Here is a 21,581-nt window from a genome sequence, read left to right on the forward strand (position 1 = left end):
GGGGCTCGAACCAGGATCCTTATGCTGGTCCTTGTGCTTTGCGCCACGTGCGCTTAGCCTGCTGCACTACTGCCCGACTCCCTAAGTATTTTTTTTTTAGTTTTTCAAAGATATTTATCATTGGATAGAGACAGAAATGGAGAGGAGGGGGGAGATAGAGAGGGAGAGAGACAGAGACACTTGCAGCCCTGCTTCATCACTCGTGAAGCTCTCCCCTGCAGGTGGAAAATCCAGGGGCTTGAACCTGGGTCCTTGCTCATTGCAATGTGAGCTCAACCAGGTGTGCCACGCCTGGCCCCCCTCAGTGTTTCCAGGAAACACCACGCTGTTTTCACCATGGTGGCGATTTGCATAGCCATCGGCTGGCTGTGACTATTCTTCATGCAGGAATTGAGCAAAAATTAATAAATGTAAATTGGTAATTAAAAGATTGGTAGGCCTGGACTCCGGTAACCTGAAGGCTAAGCAAGCAATCAGAGAGAGCAATTCTCGGAATTCAAGGTGAACGCCAGCTGCAGAGCCTTGAGGTGGTGAGGTGAGAGATAACCACAAAGGCAGAGCTTGAGAAAACATCTCAGGAGCCTGGAGTCAGGAAAAAAGATAACCACAGGGTTGTAAAAACCCCCTCACCCCCTTTTACATAGCTAATAGATAACTTCAAATGTAAGACAGGAATCAGTCACTATATAGGGCTGAGCTGTGTCACGTAGGCTATGTCCTCTGCATCCCATATACACCACAGTAGAACTTAGGGAAGGGTCAAATACTAGAGAGCTGCTGTGTCAGCTGTTGTTTTCGCTGGGCTGGCTTCACGGGCGGGTAACAGACGACCCGGGACTCATGGCTGGGTTGTAGGCAGTATCTCTTTATTCATGCAGGACGCAGCGCAATCTATACCAAGCTAAGCTAAACTCTACTACAAACAATCTTGTCCTTATAAATATACTAGCCCAGTAGAGTGGGAACAGGATGTGACGCAGAGAGGGTGGAGAGAAAAGTGACTGGTGAAAATCAGGGTGTGACAAGGAGAGGGGGCGGAGCAAAAACATATCATGAACCAGTGGGGATTGAACCAATGCCCTGCAGTGGTTATGTAAATGGAATACAGTAGTTATGTAAATAGAATACAGTGTTAAGCAGAGGGGATTAAACTAATGAAACAGAAGGGGTTTTTAGAAGCATACCAACAGTCAGCCACTCCCAGGTTTTCGGCCCTAGCCTGGCTGGAAAGTAAAGACTCCTTGTTTTTTACATCACTCTGGTCTCTTGGTGTTTCCTTGGATTCCCAAACCTAACACTTCAGTCTCCACCCCTCGACTACTTCCTGTTCTTTTTCTTTTTTTTAATATTTATTTATTCCCTTTTGTTTCCCTTGTTTTTTATTGTTGTAGTTACTATTGTTGTTGTTATTGATGTCATTGTTGTTGGATAGGACAGAGAGAAATGGAGAGAGGAGGGGAAGACAGAGAGGGGGAGAGAAAGACACCTGCAGACCTGCTTCACCGCCTGTGAAGCGACTCCCCTGCAGGTGGGGAGCCGGGGGCTCCAACCAGGATCCTTATGCTGGTCCTTGTGCTTTGTGCCACCTGCGCTTAACCCGCTGCGCTACCACCAGGCTCCCTGTGTGTTTTTTCTTTTCTTTCTTCCTTCCTTCTTTTTTTTTTTTTACCAGAGCACTTCTCAGCTCTGGCTTCTGGTGCAGGGGATTGGGACTTTGGAGCCTCAGGCATGAGAGTCTCTTTACATAACCGCTATTATCTACCTTTGCCCTCAATAATGACTTTCTTCCATCAAATTAGTCTCTATCACCTAGTGGGGGTTGTATTGTTATATGGGAAACTGGGGAATATTATGCATGTACAAACTATTGTATTTACTGTTGAATGTAAAACATTAATTCCCCAATAAAGAAATAAAAAATTAATTAAATCTTTTAAAAAATGTATAAAATCAAGCTTACTGATTTTTGCTATGAGTTTTCTGAGTATAAAAACACATCACTCTTGTTTACAATGCAGTGAATTGAAAATCTGTTTTCTAAAATTCTTGTGAAATTTTTTAATTTCCAAAAAATCTAATTTGAAGATTCTATAAAGCAGGATTTGTTGGTGTATTGCACCAAAGTAAAAGACTCTTGGGTGGGTGTTGGGGGGGGGGGGAGTACAGGTCCTGGAAAAGGATGACAGAGGACCTAGTGGGGGTTGTATTGTTATGTGGAAAACTGAAAAATGTTATGCATGTACAAACTATTGTATTTACTGTCAAATATAAAACATGAATCCCCCAATAAAGGAAAAAGAAAAAAAATAGTCTCTATCAGATAAATACTTTTAAAAAATTGCATTATGGGTGGCAGAGCAGTTTTCTGGTCTTTAAAAAACAAACAAAAAACACAAAGGGCCAGGTGGTGGTGGTGCAGCTGGTTGAGCGCACCTGTTACAGTGAGCAAGGACATGGGTTCAAGCCCCTGGTCCGCACCTGCAGGGGAAAGCTTAACAGGCACTGAAGCAGGGCTACAGGTTTCTCTGTCTTTCCCTCTTTATCTCACCCCTTCCCACTCAATTTCTCTCTGTCTCTGTCCAATAATAATAAAAAAATCACAACAACAATGAAACAAAACAAAACAAAATCAAACACTTTTTTCTTTTGGGTTTGCAATTTACCATCCTTTTGACAATAGCACATTTCTTAGAAAAAAAAAAACGTTTTGACGGGTGGTTTTGTCTGAATTTCCAAGCTGAGTTCCTTTTGTCACTTCACGACGAGCAAGGTCTTTGCTTTTTTTTTTGCCTTCAGAGTTATCGCTGGGGCTCCGTGCCTGCACTATGAACCCACTGCTCCTGGAGGCCATTTCCCCCGCTTTGTTGTCCTTGTCATTGTTGGATAGGACAGAGAGAAATGGAGAGAGGAGGGGAAGACAGAGAGGAGAGAAAGACAGACACCTGCAGACCTGCTTGTGAAGCGACCCCCTGCAGGTGGGGACTTAGGGGCTCAGACTGGGATCCTTAGGCTGGTCCTTGTGCTTTGCGCCACGTGGCCTTAACCCTCTGTGCTACCTCCCGGCCCCTCTTTCTTTTTTCTTTACTTTTTGTTATCTTTATTTATTGGATAGAAACAGCCAGAAATCAAGAGGGAAAGGGAGATAGAAAGGGAGAAAGACATGGGCAGGGAGGTGGTGTGCTTGGTTGAGTGCACATGCTATGATGTGCAAGGACCCCGGTTCAAGCCCGGAGTCCCCACCTGCAAGGGGAAAGCTTTGCAAGTGGTGAAGCAGTGTTGCAGATGTCTCTATTTCTCTCCCTATCACCCCTTTCCTTCTCAATTTCTGGCAGTCTCTATCCAATAAATAAAGACCATAAAAATAAAAATAAAAAAAAGATAGAGAGAGAGAGAGAGAGGCAGAGAGACAGAGACAACTGAAGCCCTGCTTCACCACTCATGAAGCTTTCCCTCAGCATGTGGGGACTGAGGACTTGAACCCGGGTCCTTGTGCACTCAACCAGGTGTGCCCCTACCCCCTGCCCCCTTTCCTTTCCTTTTCTTTTCTCTACTGTGTGTAGGACGGTGAGGGTGTTGAAGTGGCCAGACTGGATTCAGGACTCCGACTCCCCTGCCGCATGAAGCTGCAGCCCACAGCTCCACCCCTTTGGCACTAACTGACCTCTCAGGCAGGATGGAAAGAGGTCGCAAGTGACAGAGACAAGCTTGCCAGGCTGACCTGGCTTTATTCAGACAGGACACACCCTCCAGGGCTCAGCTCCAGTCTGCAGACATCATGAAGGCTTCAGGGGTGAGGCAGGAACTTAGAACAATATATCAGGGCCCAGAGGATCAAGAGGACCACAGGAACCAGATTAAGGCAGGGCTGGCCAGGCCAAGGGGAGAGGTGGCAGACGAGAAAGAGCCCCTCCCTGGCAGCCTCGTCAGAGGGGCCTAGCGGAAGTAGTTGGGACATTCGTGGGCCACCATGTGCCAGGCCTGATCAAAGGCCTGCACCACCGCGGGCTCCAGGGGTCCTTCCTCAGTGGCAGCCAGGTTCTCCTCCAGTTGCTTCAGGCTGGACATGCCCAGAATGACCGCATCCCCGCGGGCCCCCTGGGAAGGAGATGGCCAGATGTCAGCACCCTCTCTGCAGGCGGGGACCCCGGTCACACACGTCCCTCCTCCCAGCCCGTCGCCCCCAGACTTGGTGCCGAGTGCTCATTTAAGCTCTTGCGGTTCTAGGCAGGGCTCGGGGCGTTTTTAGCAGTTGTGACCGAGTGGCTGAAGCCCTGTCTTCTTTCTCTCTGCTGAGCCTGAGCCCAGTTCCACCCCTCCGCAGCTGTGTAAACCTGGCTTCCTTTTCAACCTCTCTGAGATGAGATATCTGTTTCTTGTATAGTTCACGGGGAAATCATGTAAGGCACTTAGCTTCCACTAAATATTCATGCCAGACACCATCCAACTGGAAAAGGCGGAAGCCAGAGAAATGTTCTACCCAGAGAGATATACTGAATGCAGGGGGGAGGGAACCCCAACTCCCCAACTCCTGCTGAACAACGACTAAAGGGTTTTATGGTGAAATGTGGGAGATGTCATGTTATGCAAAGACTTTCATGCCTGAGGTTCCAAAGTCACAGGTTCAACCCACTGCAACACAAGCCAAAAATAAGTAGTGCTCTAGTTGAAAAATAGAGAGTGGGAGGTGGTGGCGCATCTGGCTAAGCGCTCACGTTACGGTGCTGAGAGGACCCGGGTTCAAGCCCTGGTCCCCATCTGCATGGGGGGAAGCCTCAAGAGGGGGTGAAGCAGGGCTGCAGGGGTCTGTCTGTCTCTTTCCCTCTCAATCTCCCCCTCCTCTCTGAATTTGTCTCTATCCAGAAATAATATTGTAAGAAAAAGAAAAGTAAAATTTGTGATAAATTTCCCTTCCTTCCTTCCTTCCTTCCTTCCTTCCTTCCTTCCTTTCTTCCCTTTTGTTGCCCTTGTTGTTTTTGTGATAAATTTTATGCCCTCTTCACAACTGAGTGAACTTGTTTCCTCTTCATTATAACTGGGAAACACACTTGACAGTATCTACACAATCATTAAGGCAAGTCTGTCAAGCTTTGATCACAAGGCGTGGTACTAAAGTAGCTACTAACGACGAGATAAAGGGAACAGAAAGAAATCGGGAGGGGGGGCACACGGGTCTCTTTCACTCTTTGTCTCTCTGCCTGTCTCCTTCAAAAAAAGGAAAAAAGGGGGATGTCAGGCTGCAGCGTAGTAGATTAAGCGCACATGGCACAAAGCGCAGAAATCCACAGACGGATCTCGGCTCGAGCACCCCCTCACCTGGCTCCCCACCTGTGGGGGGAGAGCGTCGTGAATGGTGAAGCAGGGCTGCAGGTGTCTCTCTGTCTCTTTCCCTCTCTATCTCCCCCCTCCCTTCCCAATTTCTCTCTGTCCAATAATTAATGAACAAATAAAAATTAAAAAATAAAAAAAAATAATGAATCCTGGCCCCCATAAAGGGCAGAACTGGAGACGACGACCACGTGTGTTACCTGGAGCTGTGAGTGGTGGTACAGCCAGCGCAGGGCGGCCGAGGTCATGCTGGGGGCGGCGGAGCCGTAGGCAGCCTGCAGGGCCGTCTCCATCAGGCCGATGGCCTCAAAGTGGTGCTTCTTCCAGAAGCTGGAACAGCCAGGGGTCACCACCACACGGGGTCACAGTGGGGCCCACAGACAAGAAATTGCCCGGCCAGCTGGGGTCCCCCCGCCCCCCCTTAGTGTGCAGAAGCTGGCGTCCTCTCTGACTCTGGGTCTCTGCCCCACTAGGAACAAATCACTCAGATGCTGGCTCTTCAGTCCTGGGAGCTCAAGTGAACTCATCCACTCGAGGAATCAAGGAGAAGTCCAGGGCTTGGCCAGGCGCAGGCCTCCCAAGTCTGCTGAGGCCTCCTTTCACTGTGAGCACGCCTCAGGCAAGAGCTCACTGGACCACAGCCACGACGCCCACGTCCAGGGAGTCTCACCGCCTCAATTTTCCACAATAAGAGAAGAAATTCCACAGAGGTGGCTGAGTCCCCCAGGAACCAAAAGATGTGGGTGCCGGCGGCAGGGGAAGGCCCACAGCTCCAGAGAAAGGGCCCAGACAGAGCACGCCCCCCCCCCCCCCGGCACCTCAGAACAGACAGCCCGGCCCGCTCACCGGTTCCTGTAGACCTCTGCCCAGCTGTTCCCAAAGAAGCGGCCGACAGGTTGCTTCTCCTCCTGGTCCTCGTATCTGTACTTGCCAGTCAGGAGGCCTCCTGTGGGGAAGCCACCCTGAGGCCCGGCCATGTTGCTTCCAGAGGCTGCTCACTTGGGACCGCTGGGGACGGGGGTGGGGGCACCCCGCCTCTGGTCTCACCCCTCCCTGCTCCCCAGACCTGGACTGGGCATCCACTGGGTCAGGGACAGGTAGATCGACAGGGGCCAGCAGCAGTGGCCTCACACCCCAGGGGGAGCCTGCCCCCCGCCCCAAAGCCCGTACCAGCCAAAGGGTTGTAGGCATAGAACCTCAGTCCAAAGTTTCTGAGGCAGGGCAAGAGCTCCGTCTCCACCTGCCGGGTGGTGGCGTTGTACATGCCCTGTGGGAAGAGGGGCCAGCTGGGCAGGGTCTGTGCCCTGAAGGAAGAGGGGCCAGCTGGGCAGGGCGTGTGCCCTGAAGGAAGAGGGGCCAGCTGGGCAGGGTCTGTGCCCTGAAGGAAGAGGGGCCAGCTGGGCAGGGCGTGTGCCCTGCGGGAAGAGGGGCCAGCTGGGCAGGGCACACATGCCCTGCAGGGCACTAGCTCTTGCTGGAAAACTTCTCCCTGGCCCTGCCTGGCGTGTTAGGAACAGTTCACAAACTCAGGAGTGGTTTCAGAGGAGGGGCAATGGGCTGGGTCCAAGGAAGGGAATTCACAGGAATCTGTGGGTGCAAGGTATGGGCTGGACACCTGGTTCCAAACATGTGCCATCCAGCAAGGTCACTGATTCCAAAAATGTTACAGTCGGGGACAATACAGTCTGAACAACAGGGTCACAGTCAAGGTGTGTCCTGTGGCCGTGAATACCGGCTGAGGGCAGGAGCTGAGGTCTAGACAGTGGGGTCCTCTAGGCTGCCCTCCTGGGGCTTCCCGGGGAGGGGGAGCAGCGTGCCAGGGGAGGGGGAGCAGTGTGCCAGGCTGGTGGTAGATGAAACAGCAGGGACAGGACACGGGCCCAGCCAGGCAGGCGAGGGAGCAAGAACCAGAGTAGCCCCTGCTGGTTGGCGCGAGAGGCCTGCATGGTACTGAGCGCAAGAGAGATCCAGACAGGCTGCGTGGGGAGAGCTGAGGGGGCAGCGGAGGGCCCCCGAGAGCCTGGGGAGAGCAGCAGCCCTCGCGGCTCCGACCCTCACCTGGTACACCGTGGGCAGGACCCAGCCGTTGCTCTTGCAGAGGGTACAGATCTCGGCCACCTCCCAGGCTGCGAAGTTGGACAGGCCAAGCTCCACGAAATGCCCCTGCAGGGCAGAGATCTGGGTCAGAGCCCGGTGGCTCAGGGCAGAGACCTGGGAGCGGGCTGGGCCTCTGGCTCTGCTCTGGCCCGGGGGCCTCTATTTCCCGGGTGCTTACGAGCCTGAGAGGAGCAGACCCCCTCCCGCAGCTCAGGGCCAGTCTCACCTCCTGGTGCAGCTGGTGGCAGGCACGGAGCGTCTCTTCCACGGGGGTGATGTGGTCAGGGGCATGCAGGTAGAAGAGGTCCACCCGCGGGCACTGCAACCGCTTCAGCGACGTCTCCAGCTGGGCGCGGACACTGTCGGCTTTCAGAGAATTCCCCTCCCAGGGGTTGGCTTTGGTGGCGATTTTCACTTTGAGAGGAAAGTGCAAAGGGTAACAGACTTATCGCCACTTATCAGCCACGCAAATCACTTGACAAGTTACCTCTGTTACTGAATCTCAATTCTTACTCTGTGAAAAGACAGGATGATGGGGCTGTCTCGTGGGGAAAGCGCCAGGATGACGTGGGTTAAACACATGCCCGCTCTGTGTTCACTGACGCCAGAGTCTCCATAATGACCACCAAGCGCTGGCTGAGCTCAGAGGTGGGCACAACACACCTGCCTTTCTCTCCTGTCCTCAAGAAGCTCACAGAACCACACTATGGTGAAACTTTGGTGTTAAAATATGGTCAGAAGGGGCCCAGGCAGTGGCACACCTGGTTAAGTGCACACACGACAGCATGCAAGGATCTGGGTTCAAGCCCCTGGTCCCCACCTTCAGGGGGAAAGCTTCACGAGTGGTGAAGCAGGGCTGCAGGGGGTCTCTGTTTCTTTCCCTCTCTATCTCCTCCCTTTCCTATTTCTCTGTCTCTATCCGGTAACAAATTAATCAAAGAAAACTAAAAATAATAATAAAAAAAAGGACTGGGTGGTGGTGCACTTGGTTAAAAGTACATGTTACAGTGAGCAAGGACCCGGGTTCGAGCTCCCGGTCCCCACCTGCTGGGGGAAGCTTTGCAAGTGATGAAGCAGGACTGCAGGTGTCTCTCTGTCCCTCTATCACCCCCTTCCCTCTCTATTTCTGGCTCGTTATCCAATAAATAAATAAAAATAATTAAAAAATGTTTTTAAAAGGTCAGAAGAGGACACGGTGCTGAAAGAAGCCAGAGGAGAGGTATGTAGCCAACCTGAGAATTCCAGGGACAGTTCCCTGCAGGGAATGATTCACAGTAACCCGGGAAGCGCGGGGGCACATTCCAGAGGGGCCAACACTGGCCAAGTGAGAAATGCAAGAAGACACAGTATGTGGAGGGCTGTGTCAGCAATTTGGGTTACAAGAGCATAAACTCCAGGCGGGAGGCAGTGACACATGGGCTAAGTGCTGGACTCTCAAACAGGAGGTTCTGAGTTCAATCCCTGGCAGCACATGTACCAGAGTGATGTCTGGTTCTTTCTCTCCTACCTTTATCATTAATAAATAAATAAAATCATATATATATATATATATATATATATATATATATATATATAATCATTCCATGGTTTCAAATCACTCAGAGAAAGAACTCAGGGGCAAGTCTGCTGTAAGAATTCAGGAATGAGGGTGGTGGGGAGATAGCATAATGGTTCTGCAAAGAGACTCTCACACCTGAGGCTCCGAAGTCCCAGGTTCAATCCCCCACACCACCATCAGACAGAGCTGAATTCAGGCAGGAGGTGAGTATGATCTCTGCAGAGAGAAGAGGTTGACAGGAGACCGGTAGGGGTAAAATGAGCAGGAGCTGTTAGTCTCCCCACTCTCTGGGCTCACAGCACCCGCTGCACAGACATGGTGCTTGGGAACCAGACAGGTGACACTCACTGCACATGCTGCCGGGCCCGCCGGGAAGAGGCGCGGCGTCTACACTGGCAGGCGCCTGGACCCACGTGTTCCTACTTGGCAAGGCAGCTCAGAGGGTCAGAGCAGAGCCCACTGGTCACTTGTATGTGGAAGGGGCCCAGCCCACAGCTTTGTCTCCAGCTGTCTCCCAGCTCCCCTGGATCCTTGCTATGAAGATCGCCTCTTTCTGACCCAAGGACTTCGGCCCAGTGAATGCCTGGCCTCCAGGACGGCAGCAAAGGAGGCGCCGAGGAGAAAAGCCAAGGCGGAGACAACCTGCTGGTCGGTCGGCGCAGGGTGGCGGGAGAGGCGGAAAGCGTGAGGCCGAGAATCACCATCCCGCCCTGTCCGTCCAGACCCAGCGAGCTGTGACGCTAGCCGGACCCGGAGGGAGCTCCCACGTTTAGGAAGGAAGAGGCTCAGGGTGGAGAGCGAGCCACGGCTGGGAGTGACGCCAGTCACACTCAGGGGGCCTCTCTGCGGGTCTCCGTGGAGACAGGCCAAGGGGCACGGTCCCTTCCTCATACTCACTTGTGCCACCCGCATGCTTACGGGCACCAGGCACCCGGCATCTCCAAGGCCAGTCTGTGCAGGGTCACGCCCTCAGCTCTGACGTCCCGTCCCCTGCCCGGCTACCCAGTCAGCTCCTGCTGGGCCTTCAGGGCTCAGCTCAGTTCTCTGACTCAGCGGCTCTCCTTCCTGGCTCCCCCCACCCTCAGTGCTTCCTTTCCTTTCTTTCTTCCTTTTTTTCTTTCTTTCTTTCTTCCTTTCTTCCTTCTTTCTCTCTCTCTCTCTCTTTCCTTCCTTTCTCTTTTTAACTTTTCTTAATTATCTTTATTTTTATTTACTGGATAGAGACAGCCAGAAATCGAGAGGGGAGAGGGTGATGGAGAGGGAGAGGCAGAGAGACACCTGCAGCCCCGTTTCACCCCCTGCAAAGCTTTCCCCCTGCAGGTGGGGGCTGGGGGCTTGAACCTGGATCCTTGTGCGCTGCAGCATGTGCGCTCAGCCAGGTGCGCCACCGCCCAGCCCCGCGCTTCCCTCTCTTGACCGCGCCGTGACTACTGCTTCAGCCTCTCCCACTACACTGAGCTTCCTGGGGGCAGGTTAGCCGCTTGTCCTCCTAGAGTCCATCTGGCACAGGCTATGGACTAGACAGAACGTGTATCTGTCTGCTTAAAGATTTACTTATGGGGGGGGGGGGTTAAGCGCACGTGGCGCAAAACGCAAGGACCAGCATAAGGATCCCGGTTCGAGCCCCCAGGAGTCGCTTCACAGGTGGTGAAGCAGGTCTGCAGGTGTCTGTCTTTCTCTCCTCCTCTCTGTCTTCCCCTCCTCTCTCCATGTCTCTCTGTCCTATCCAACAACGACATCAATAACAACAATAATAACTATAACAACAATGAAAAAAACAAGGGCAACGAAAGGGAAAATAAATATAATTTTAAAAAAAGATATATTTATGAGTGATGGGTAGATAGCATAATGGTTATGCAAACAGACTCTCATGCCTGAGGCTCCAAATCCCTGGGTTCACTCTGTCCCTCCACTATAAGCCAGAGCTGAATAGTGCTCTGGTAAAAAAGAAAATTACTTATTGGGGCCCCTGGTTGAGTGCACATACTACAGTGCACAAGGACCCAAGTTTGAAACCCTGCTTCCCACCTGCAGGGGAAAAAGCTTTGTGAGTGGTGAAGGTATCTGTGGTGAAGGGCTGCAGGTATCTCTCTCCCTCTCTCCCCCCACCTCTCAATTTCTGGCTGTCTCTATCCAATAAACACAGATACTAAAAAATAAAGATTTTTTTTTGCCTCCAGGGTTATTGCTGGGGCTCAGTGCCTGCACTCCGAATCAATCCATTGCTCCTGGAGGCCATTTTTTTCCCTTTCGTTGCCCTTGTTGTTTAAGGTTGTTGTGGTTATTATTGATGTCGTTATTATTGGCTAGGACAGAGAGAAGTGGAGAGAGGAGGGGAAGACAGAGAGAGGGAGAGAAAGACAGACACCTGCAGACCTGCTTCACCACCTGTGAAGCGACTCTCCTGCAGGTGGGGAGCCGGGGTTTTTTTTTCGAAGATTTACTTTTTTTTTTTACTTTTATTTATTTTTATTAACTTTATTTATTTGTTGGTTAGAGACAGCCAGAAATTGAGAGAGAAGGGGATGATAGAGAGGGAGAGAGACAGACAGACACCTGCAGACCTGCCTCGCCACTCGTGGGGCTTTCCCCCTGCAGGTGGGGACTGGGGGCTCGAACTTGGGTCTTCGCACACTAACCTGTGCGCTCAGCCAGATGCGCCAACACCCGGCCCCCCGAAGATTTACTTCTTACTGAGAGAAGAGGAGGAGGATCGCAGCATTATTCTGGCGGAGGTGATGTTGGGTGATGCGCTCCAGCTTCAGAGCTCAACACCGTCCCCCTGCACCACGCCCTGGGCCACCACCGGCCAGTCCTGCCCCTCGCCTTCTGGAGCTCACCCCAGCAGCCCTGCTGCCTCGCTCTAGCCTCCGGCATCACCGCAGCTCGGCCTGAGTCAGCCAGGAGCACTGCCAACCGAACAAAGTCTAAGGACAGCCGGGAGACCAAAGGTGAGCAACAGTGGCCAGGGAGCACTGAGGGCGATGGGGAAGGAAGGCTGGTAGGCGGCGGCGTGGCTCTGAGCAAGGCGTTCGGGGGCAGGCGGGGACCACCGAAGCCGGGCACCACGAGAGGCAGGGAGCCTGGGTGCAGCTCCAGGAGGGGGTCCTGGGCCAGATGCGCCGGGGGCCTGGGGAGCTGGAGGTTCCCTGAAGTGCCTGCCGGTTGAGGGGGAGGCTGGTGGGCCGGGCGGTGGTGCACCTGGTTAAGTGCACACGTTACAGCGCGCAAGGACCTGGGTTCAAGTCCCTGGTCCCCACCTGCAGGGGGGAAGCTTCACCAGAGGTGAAGCAGGGCTGCAGGTGTCTCTGTCTCTCCTGGCCCTCTCGGTATCTCTGTCTCTGTCCAATGTTAGAGAGAAAGGGAGGGGGGGAGGCTGCCACCCCGTAAGGGCTCAAGCCAGGGTGCTGACCGCAGCAGGTGCAAGGGTGAGTGTGGGTTGGATTCCTAAGGAAAACACCTGCCCTCGGGGTACACCTGCCAGCAGGGTGCTCCTGCCTATGGGGGATACACCTGCCCTCGGGGTGCACCTGCCCTCAGAATACACCTGCCCTTGAGGTGCTCCTGTCCTTAGAATACACCTGCCCTCGGGGTACACCTGCCAGCAGGGTGCTCCTGCCTATGGGAGATACACCTGCCCTCAGAATACACCTGCCCTCGGGGTGCTCCTGTCCTTAGAATACACCTGCCCTCGGGATACACCTGCCCTCAGAATACACCTGCCCTTGGGGTGCTCCTGTCCTTAGAATACACCTGCTCTCGGGGTGCACCTGCCCTCAGAATACACCTGCCCTCGGGGTGCACCTGCCCTCAGAATACACCTGCCCTCGAGGTGCTCCTGTCCTTAGAATACACCTGCCCTCGGGGTGCACCTGTCCTCGGGGTACACCTGTCCTCAGGGTACACCTGCCCTCAGGGTACACCTGCACTTGTGGTGCAACTACCCATGAGGGATACACCTGCCCCTGGGGTGCTCCAGCCCTCAGGAATATACCTGCACAGGGATACACCTGCCCTCAGGGTACACCAGCCCGGAATACACCTGGCGGGTTACACTTGTCTGGGGATACGCCTGTCTTCAGGATACGCCTGCCCGGGATACACCTGCTCGGATACACCTGTCCGGAAATACACCTGCCTTCAGGATATACCTTCCCAGAATACACCTGTTCGGGGATATACCTGCCTTCAGGATACACCTGCCCGGGATACACCTGCTTGGATACACCTGCCTTCAGGATACACCTGCCCGGGATACACCTGCTCGGATACACCTGCTTGGATACACCTGCCCGGGGACACACCTGCCTTCAGGATACACCTGCCCCGGGATACACCTGCCCGGGGACACACCTGTCCGGGGACACACCTGTCCGGGATACACCTGCCCGGGGACACACCTGTCCGGGATACACCTGCCCGGGGACACACCTGTCCGGGGATACACCTGCCCGGGGACACACCTACCCGGGGATACACCTGTCCGGGGACACACCTGCCCGGGACACACCTGCCCGGGGATACATCTGCCCGGGGATACACCTGTCCGGGATACACCTGCCCGGGGACACACCTGTCCGGGAACACACCTGTCTGGGATACACCTGCCCGGGGGACACACCTGCCCGGGGCCACACCTGTCCGGGGCCACACCTGCCCGGGAATCAGCGCCGGGGGCGCGCGGGAGGTCGGAGGGCAGGGTGCCCGCAGCTCACCTGCGCAGCCGCCCGCGCCCAGCCCGAGCCCCAGGCCGCCCAGGATGCTCTCGGTCTGGCCGCCGCTGTACAAAAGCGCCGTGTCCAGCTCGGAGTGGCCGCGCTGCAGGAAGACGCGGACCGCCTGGCCGCTGGCGGACGCGTCCATGCGGCGGCCCATCTCCATGGTGCCCAGCACCGTGGCCGGCCGGGCCGCGGGGGCCGAGGCGTCGCTCTGCGGACCCGACATGGTGGCGGCAGCCGCGGCAGGACTCGGGGCGGGAGGCCCCGGACGTCGCGCGCAGCGAAGGGCGGCGCGAGCCACGGCGCGAGACGCCGCGCGCAACATGAAGCCTGCGCCTGCGCACTGGGACTCCGGGCCACGCCCACCGGCCGCGGGGGGCGGAGCCGAGGCTTCCGGGGACCGAGGGAAAGGAGCGCCGCGGCCTCCGCCCCCCTGCGCACGCGCGGAGCACTCGGGCTGCCCTTAGGGACCGTCGCCGAGGTGCGCCGCGCAGGGGGCGGGGCCACGCGCAGGGGGCGGGCGGGGCTGCGGGTCAGCTGACCCAGGCGGGGAGACGCGGACCCAGGCCGGTGGTGCGGGCGGCTAGTCGGGTCGCGGTGAGCGGGCTCGGGGCTGGGTGCGAGCCCGGTGGGTGGGTGTCGAGACGCCGGGCCTCCCTGCCGCGCTTTTCCCATCGCAGCCCAGCTCTGCGCTGCTCCCCCGATCCTGTCGCCGCCTGCGGGTGCGAGGTGCCGGGGGCCGGGTGCTCCTGGGGTCCCGGTGTCTGTCCCCTTCCCGGGAGACCGGCACGGCTGTCTGTCTGCGCCCGCTGCCGGCGCTTGGGCTCTGGGAGCCCTCTTCCTCCTGGGGAAGGTGCTCCTGGGGAAGGTGCTCCTGGGGGGGATTATGGGGAAGGTGCTCCTGGGGGGATTATGGGGAAGGTGCTCCTGGGGGGATTATGGGGAAGGTGCTCCTGGGGGGGATTATGGGGAAGGTGCTCCTGGGGGGATTATGGGGAAGGTGCTCCTGGGGGGATTATGGGGAAGGTGCTCCTGGGGGGGATTATGGGGAAGGTGCTCCTGGGGGGATTATGGGGAAGGTGCTCCTGGGGGGATTATCGGGAAGGTGCTCCTGGGGGGATTATGGGGAAGGTGCTCCTGGGGGGATTATGGGGAAGGTGCTCCTGGGGGGATTATGGGGAAGGTGCTCCTGGGGGGATTATGGGGAAGGTGCTCCTGGGGGGATTATGGGGAAGGTGCTCCTGGGGGTGATTATGGGGAAGGTGCTCCTGGGGGTGATTATGGGGAAGGTGCTCTTGGGGGGTGGTTATGGGGAAGGTGCTCCTGGGGGGTGGTTATGGGGAAGGTGCTCCTGGGGGGATTATGGGGCTGCTCCTGGGGGGGTGATTATGGCGCTGCTCCTGGGGAAGGTGCTCCTGGGGGGTGATTATAAGGAAGGTGCTCCTGGAGGTGTCCTGGGGGGGTGCTCCTGGGGAAGGTGCTCTTGAGAGATGCTCCTGGGGGTTGATTATGGGGGGTGCTCCTGGGGGGGTGTTCTGGGGGGTGCTCCTGGGGAAGGTGCTCCTGAGGCGCCCTAGGTGTCCTTTCCCCGGGAGACCCCGCTGCCCCTCTGCACTGCTGCCTGGAGCTTGCCGTCTGGCCCCCCCTGCTCCCCCTTGGCGGGGCTGAGCAGCCTCATTTCCTCCCGCGGCTTGTCTCCACCCCCCCCAGTGTTGGGGTGACGCTGTCCCCTGGCTGCCCCGTGATTGTCGCTGAGCAGGTGTCCGCTTGGGCTGAGTCAGCGGGAGGAAGGTGTGTGGGTGCGCACCTGGAGGCCTGCCTGTTGTGGGCGGCATGGCTGCTCCTCGTCCTCGTCCTCGTCCTCTCGGGCCTTGGAAAAGGGGGCCCCGTGCCCCTTCCCACCGCCCGACCAGGGCAGGGCAGGTTTTGGTCTGCACCCTGGGGTGGGGGGCATGCCTTGTCTGTGAAACACGATGACCCCCAGGATGCGCAGTGGGTGTGGGACTCTCAGGTATATATACATATACATATATATACATATATATACATACACACATATATACACATACATATACACACACATATATACACATATATACACACACATATATACACACATACATACACATATATACACATACACATATATACACATATACACACATATATACACATACACACATATACACATACACATATATACACATATACATACACATATATACACATACGTATACATATACATACATATATACATATACATACATATATATATTTAAGGTTTATATTTTTATTTTTATTTTTTTACCAGAGCACTACTCAGCTCTGGCTTATGGCCATGTTGGGGATTGAACCTGAGACTTGAGAGCCTCAGGCAAGAAAGTCCCTTTGCATAACCATTATGCTATACCCCCACCCTGCTGCCTCCCTCTTTAAAGAATAAATAAATCTGATAAAAACTGTGTGTGGGAGTTGGGCGGTAGCCAGTGGGTTAAGCACACGTGGCGCAAAGCGCAGGGACCGGAGTCAGGATCCCAGTTTGAGCCCTGGCTCCCCACCTGCAGGGGAGTCACTTCACAGGTGTTGAAGCAGGTCTGCAGGTGTCTTTCTCTCCCCCTCTCTGTCTTCCCCTCCTCTCTCCATTTCTCTCTGTCCTATCCAACAACAATGACATCAATAACAACAATAAACAACAAGGACAACAAAAGGGAAAAAATAGCCTCCAGGAGCAGTGGATTCGTAGTACAGGCACCGAGCCCCAGCAATAACCCTGAAGACAAAAAAAAAAAGATATATATATATATATATATATATATATATATATATATATATATGTTTATATATGCATTTCATGGTTTTATATTTGAGGGTCCAACAACACCTTATCCACTCTGCCACCTCCCAGGCCATAGGTATTACCAGTGTTCACCAGCACCACTTAAGTATAACTGTTTGTCCTGGAATCTCTCTTTTCATTTTGCAATCCACCGAGGAAGTTTCTGCACTATTCCCCCTTTTTACGGATGGGAACTCTGAGACTCAGCCACTTGCCCAGCCCCTGACCTAGGAGACGTGAGTCACAATAGTGCGAGAAAGTTCTTCCCGGGACTCAAAGCCGAGACCTTCCTCCCTTCTTCCCTGCTCTGCTCTGCTCTGCTCCTTCTTCTCCTTTTAAGAAATATTTTATTTATTGATTATTGCACAGAGACAAAGAAATTGAGAGGGGAGAAATAGAGAGGGGGAGAGACAGAGATACCTGCACCCTGCTTCACCACTCATGAAGCTTTCCCTCTGCAGGTGGGGGCCGGGGCCTGGAACCCAGGTCCTTGCTCACTGTAATGTGGTCACCTAACCAGATGTGCCACCACCTGCCCCCCCCCCCGCTTTCCTCTTCATTCTTTCTTTTCTGTTTCTTTTTTTAAATTTCTTTATTGGGGAATTAATGTTTCTACATTCAACAGTAAACACAATAGTCTGTACTTGCATAACATTTCCCAGTTTTCCACATAACAACACAACCCCCACTAGGTCCTCTGTCATCCTTCTTGGACCTGGATTCTCCCCACCCGCGAGTCTTTGACTTTGGTGCGATACGCCAATTCCAGTTCAGGTTCTACTTGTGTTTTCTCTTCTGATCTTGTTTTTCAACTTCTGCCTGTGAGAGAGATCATCCCATATTCATCCTTCTGTTTCTTTTTTTTTTTTTTCTCTTTATTGGGGAATTAATGTTTTACATTCAACAGTAAATACAATAGTTTGTACATGCATAACATTCCCCAGTTTCCCATTTAACAATACAACCCCCACTGTGCCATTTATCATCCTTCATGGACCTGTATTCTCCCCACCCACCCACCCCAATATGCCAATTCCATTTCAGGTTCTACTTGTGTTTTCTTTTCTAATCTTGTTTTTCAACTTCGGCCTGAGAGTGAGATCATCCCATATTCATCCTTCTGTTTCTGACTTATTTCACTTAACATGAATTTTTCAAGGTCCATCCAAGATCAGCTGAAAATGGTGAAGTCACCATTTTTTACAGCTGAGTAGTATTCCATTGTGTATCTAGACCACAACTTGCTCAGCCACTCATCTATTGTTGGACACCTGGGTTGCTTCCGGGTTTTGGCTATTACAAATTGTGCTGCCAAGAACATATGTGTACACAGATCTTTTTCGATGGATGTGTTGGGTTCCTTAGGATCTATCCCCAGGAGAGGAATTGCAGGATCATAGGGCAGGTCCATTTCTAGCCTTCTGAGAGTTCTCCAGACTGTTCTCCACAGAGGTTGGACCAATTGACATTCCCACCAGCAGTGCAGGAGGGTTCCTTTGACCCCACACCCTCTCCAGCATTTGCTGCTGATCCTTCTGTTTCTGACTTATTTCACTTAACATGAATTTTTCAAAGTCCATCCAAGATGGGCTGAAAACGGCGAAGTCACCATTTTTTATAGCTGAGTATCTTTTTTTTTTTAAATGAAACACACACACATATATGTAATTTTTTTTTTTTTTTACCAGAGCTCTGTTCAGCTCTGGCTTATGGTGGTGCAGGGGCTTGAACCTGGGACGTCAGAGCCTCAGGCATGAGAGTCTCTTTGCGTAACTATTATGCTATCTACGCCGCCCCCTTCTTTTCTATTTCCCTTCCCTCTCCCTTTTCCCTGTCCCTTTTTCTCCCTTTCCCTTTTCTCTGTCTCTCTGTTTTCTGAGATATTCCTGCCCAGCTGAACTCCCATTCTGCAGACACTCACAGCCATGCGTACGGCAGACGCAGGGCTCAGACCTTGATGTGCGTTTCTGTTTCATGTACGTTACAAACCCAAGAAAGAAATGTCACTGTCCTGGTTTTATAGACAGGTTCAACCAGCTTCCTCACATGTCTGCGGAGGCTCAGCTTTATCTGTTACAGTTGAGCAATGTTCCGCCACTCAGCAGGTAGGATGTATGCGTTCACTTCTTCAGCCATCAGGTGAGTGAGGGCCGCAGTTCAGTTGAGAGGTGCTGGGAAACATGTGACTCCATCTGGAATGTGTCTGGCGTTGCAAAGACACCATTTTCCTCTGGACTGCAGGTTAACCTGGGTGCCCATGCAGATGTGGCGGCAGGGTATCAGAGAGATGGTTTAAAAATCAGCCCCTGTGGTTTCTGGAGATAACACAGTGGGTATGCAAAAGCCTTTTCTTTTTTTGCCTCCAGGGTTATAGCTGGACTGCACTAGGAATCCACTGCTCCTGGAGGCCATTTTTCCCATTTTGTTATCCTTGTTGTTGTGATTATTATTGTTGCCATTACTGTTGTTGGATAAGACAGAGAGATATTGAGAGAGATGGGAAAGACAGAGGGGGAGAGAAAGACAGACACCTGCAGACCTGCTTCACCACTTGTGAAGCGACTCCCCTGCCGGGGGCTCCAACTGGGATCCTGACTCCGGTCCCTGTGCTTCGCGCCACGTGTGCTTAACCTGCTGCGCTACCGCCCAGCCCCTAGCATCACAGACAAGGTTTCAAGATGGGAACGTGTGTGGGGTGCGTGGGTGGGCGGGGAGCCTCTAACGCAGGACTTTGCCTGGATGAGGGCCTTGCACCTGGTCTGCAGCAGAACCTGAAGGTGGGAGACCCCGAGAGCACAGGAAAACGGGAAGCCTGCCTTCTGGAGGTGACACCGGACCACAGGCGTCCGTCACGCCCGAGGACAGGGTGTCATGGCCCTGAAGGCTTCCAGGCTGGGTGACCCTGGCGAGTCACACCCCAGGTTCCTGGGACACGTCAAACCCCCCACTTCTTTACTGCGGCTATGGAGACAAAATACACTTTTGCATTTTGTGTGTGGGGGGGGTGGGGTGGGGCACTGCTCAGAGCCGCCATAGAGCACGGTGTTGAGGGGCTGTGCTGGTTCTGGGCCGACAGAGATGGCTGCAGCAGGGGCCCACGTGGGGGCCCACCAGGTGAAGCGCATCACGCCAAGTGCAAGCACGCACGCACGCACGCAAGGATCCCGGTTCGAGTCGCAGCTCTCACCTACGGGAGGGTCGCTTCACGAGCGGTGAGGCGGGGCTGCAGGTGTCTCTCTTTCTTGCTCCCTCTCTATCTTCCCCTCCCCTCTCAGTTTCTCTCTGCCCTATCTAAAAAAGGAACAGATAGCCGCCCCCAGCGATAAAAAGAGAGTGGGGGGATGGAGAGAGGGAGGGAGAGACAGGGAGGGAGAGAGAGAGAGAGGACTAATGCAGCAACTCCTCTTTCTGTCTTTTCTGGGACTTCAGGCTGTGGCCCCGCAGGTGTCAGGAGGGGCCTCCTCTGCTTGCCCCGCAACCACCCACCTTCTGCCTCTTGTGCTCAGAGTGGAGCTGTGGATTTGGACTCTGCTGGCAGGTGTCCCTGCCCCTCCCACAGGGGAGCTTCTGGCCGTTGTGGCATCAGTGTGGGGGGACCCCTCCTTCCTTTTTTTGTTTTCGTAGTTTCAGTTTCACCACTGCGGGTAGACTTTCTGGATAGGAACAGAGAGGAAAAGCCAGCACAGCACTGAAGCTTCCTCCGGTGCAGTGGGGGCCAGGCTCAGCCCCGGGTTGTGTGCGCGGCAGCAGCCAGGGCAGCTTTCTCGCCAGTCTAGAAGCCCTGCCAGCAAGGAGTCTGTCTGGGCGCTTTATGGGTCCCGCCTCTGCCGCCCACACGGAGTGACCTACAGCCTGGAGGACTGAACAGCGTGCGGGTGTCCATGAGTTGGAACCACGCTGGCCTAGTTTGGGGGCTGGGTGGCACTTCATTTCTCCCTCAGTGCAACTGAGTGAAGGAAGCGTCGCACTTTCACAGATGAGGGGGCTCGAAGCCCCTCGGTCAGATCACATCATAGCCTAGTGAGTGGGGAGGCTGGGCCTAGAGAGGGCAGTCAGTCGGCTTTGCCAGGCACGAGACCCTTCGCGCTGAGGGAAGTTCCGGTGTGGTGTCTTCATCTCTCTCTCTAAATATTTTTTAAATATTTATTTATTCTCTTTTGTTGCCCTTGTTGTTTTATTGTTGTAGTTATTATTGTTGTTATTGCTGCCATTGTTGTTGGATAGGACAGAGAGAAATGGAGAGAAGAGGGGAAGACAGAGAGGGGGAGAGAAAGACAGACACCTGCAGACCTGCTTCACCGCCTGTGAAGCGACACCCCTGCAGGTGGGGAGCCGGGGGCTCGAACCGGGATCCTTATGCGGGTCCTTGCGCTTCGCACCACGTGCTCTCCATACACTGCGCTACCGCCAGATTGCCTCTCTCTCTATTATTTATTTCTTTATTAATGAGACGCACAGGAGGAGAGAGAGAAAGAACCAGACATCACTCTGGTACATGTGCAGCCGGGGTCGAACTGAGGACTTCGTGCTTGAGAGTCCAGCGCTCCATCCACAGCGCCGCTGCCTGGGCCGCGTATCTTGTCATCTTTCTATCTTTTTGTCTCTGTCTCCCTGAAAAAAAAAAAAGTTCATTCACCCGGAGCAGTGAATTCCCAATGATGACAAGAAAACCCAGACCCAAAGCTGGGTGTAGAATGCACTTGGCCCTGCGTGGTTGCAGCGTGTTGGCGTGCTTGTTTATTCCACGGGAGATGGAATTGAGAGAGAGAGGGGAAGCCAGGGCAGCATCCCAGTCTCTGTGGCACTGGGGATTGAACTGGGAGCCTCTGGCACGCCAGTCTAGTGCTCACCAGTTGAAGTGTTCGCCTGCCGTGTGTGGCTGCGTTCGTCTCTGTGCCTGAAGCCCGTTCTCTCTCCTGGGGGGGTGAGTCAGGGCCAGACGCCGAGGCCGGGGGTGACCTCAGACTGGGGCGGCCGCCACCGGCCGGGACTCCCGAGGCCGACGGCCCCTCTTCCTCCTCCCTGCAGCCGGTGTCCCAGCTCA

General features: G+C 54.1%; 1 protein-coding gene and 1 long non-coding RNA gene across 3 annotated transcripts; both read right to left on the reverse strand.

The window, feature by feature from the left end:
* Window positions 1-3,709: 3,709 nt before the first annotated feature.
* AKR7A2 (aldo-keto reductase family 7 member A2) lies at window positions 3,710-14,048 on the reverse strand. Its single transcript, XM_060200909.1, has 7 exons — window positions 13,699-14,048; window positions 7,649-7,836; window positions 7,384-7,488; window positions 6,496-6,592; window positions 6,172-6,271; window positions 5,526-5,655; window positions 3,710-4,095 (listed from the first exon to the last, which is right to left on the reverse strand). The coding sequence occupies exons 1-7, from the start codon at window positions 14,024-14,026 to the stop codon at window positions 3,934-3,936; spliced, it is 1,110 nt and encodes a 369-aa protein (XP_060056892.1). The 5' UTR covers window positions 14,027-14,048; the 3' UTR covers window positions 3,710-3,933.
* LOC132541168 (uncharacterized) lies at window positions 12,820-13,560 on the reverse strand. 2 transcript variants are annotated; one of them, XR_009552337.1, is made up of 4 exons: window positions 13,526-13,551; window positions 13,321-13,462; window positions 13,135-13,211; window positions 12,820-13,087 (listed from the first exon to the last, which is right to left on the reverse strand). It is a non-coding gene; the product is annotated as an uncharacterized LOC132541168 (long non-coding RNA). The 2 variants fall into 2 exon arrangements; XR_009552336.1 differs by having other exon boundaries at window positions 13,321-13,560.
* Window positions 14,049-21,581: the final 7,533 nt, after the last annotated feature.

The sequence above is a fragment of the Erinaceus europaeus genome, chromosome 11 (assembly GCF_950295315.1).
Source record: "Erinaceus europaeus chromosome 11, mEriEur2.1, whole genome shotgun sequence".
NCBI classification, from domain to species: Eukaryota; Metazoa; Chordata; class Mammalia; order Eulipotyphla; family Erinaceidae; genus Erinaceus; species Erinaceus europaeus.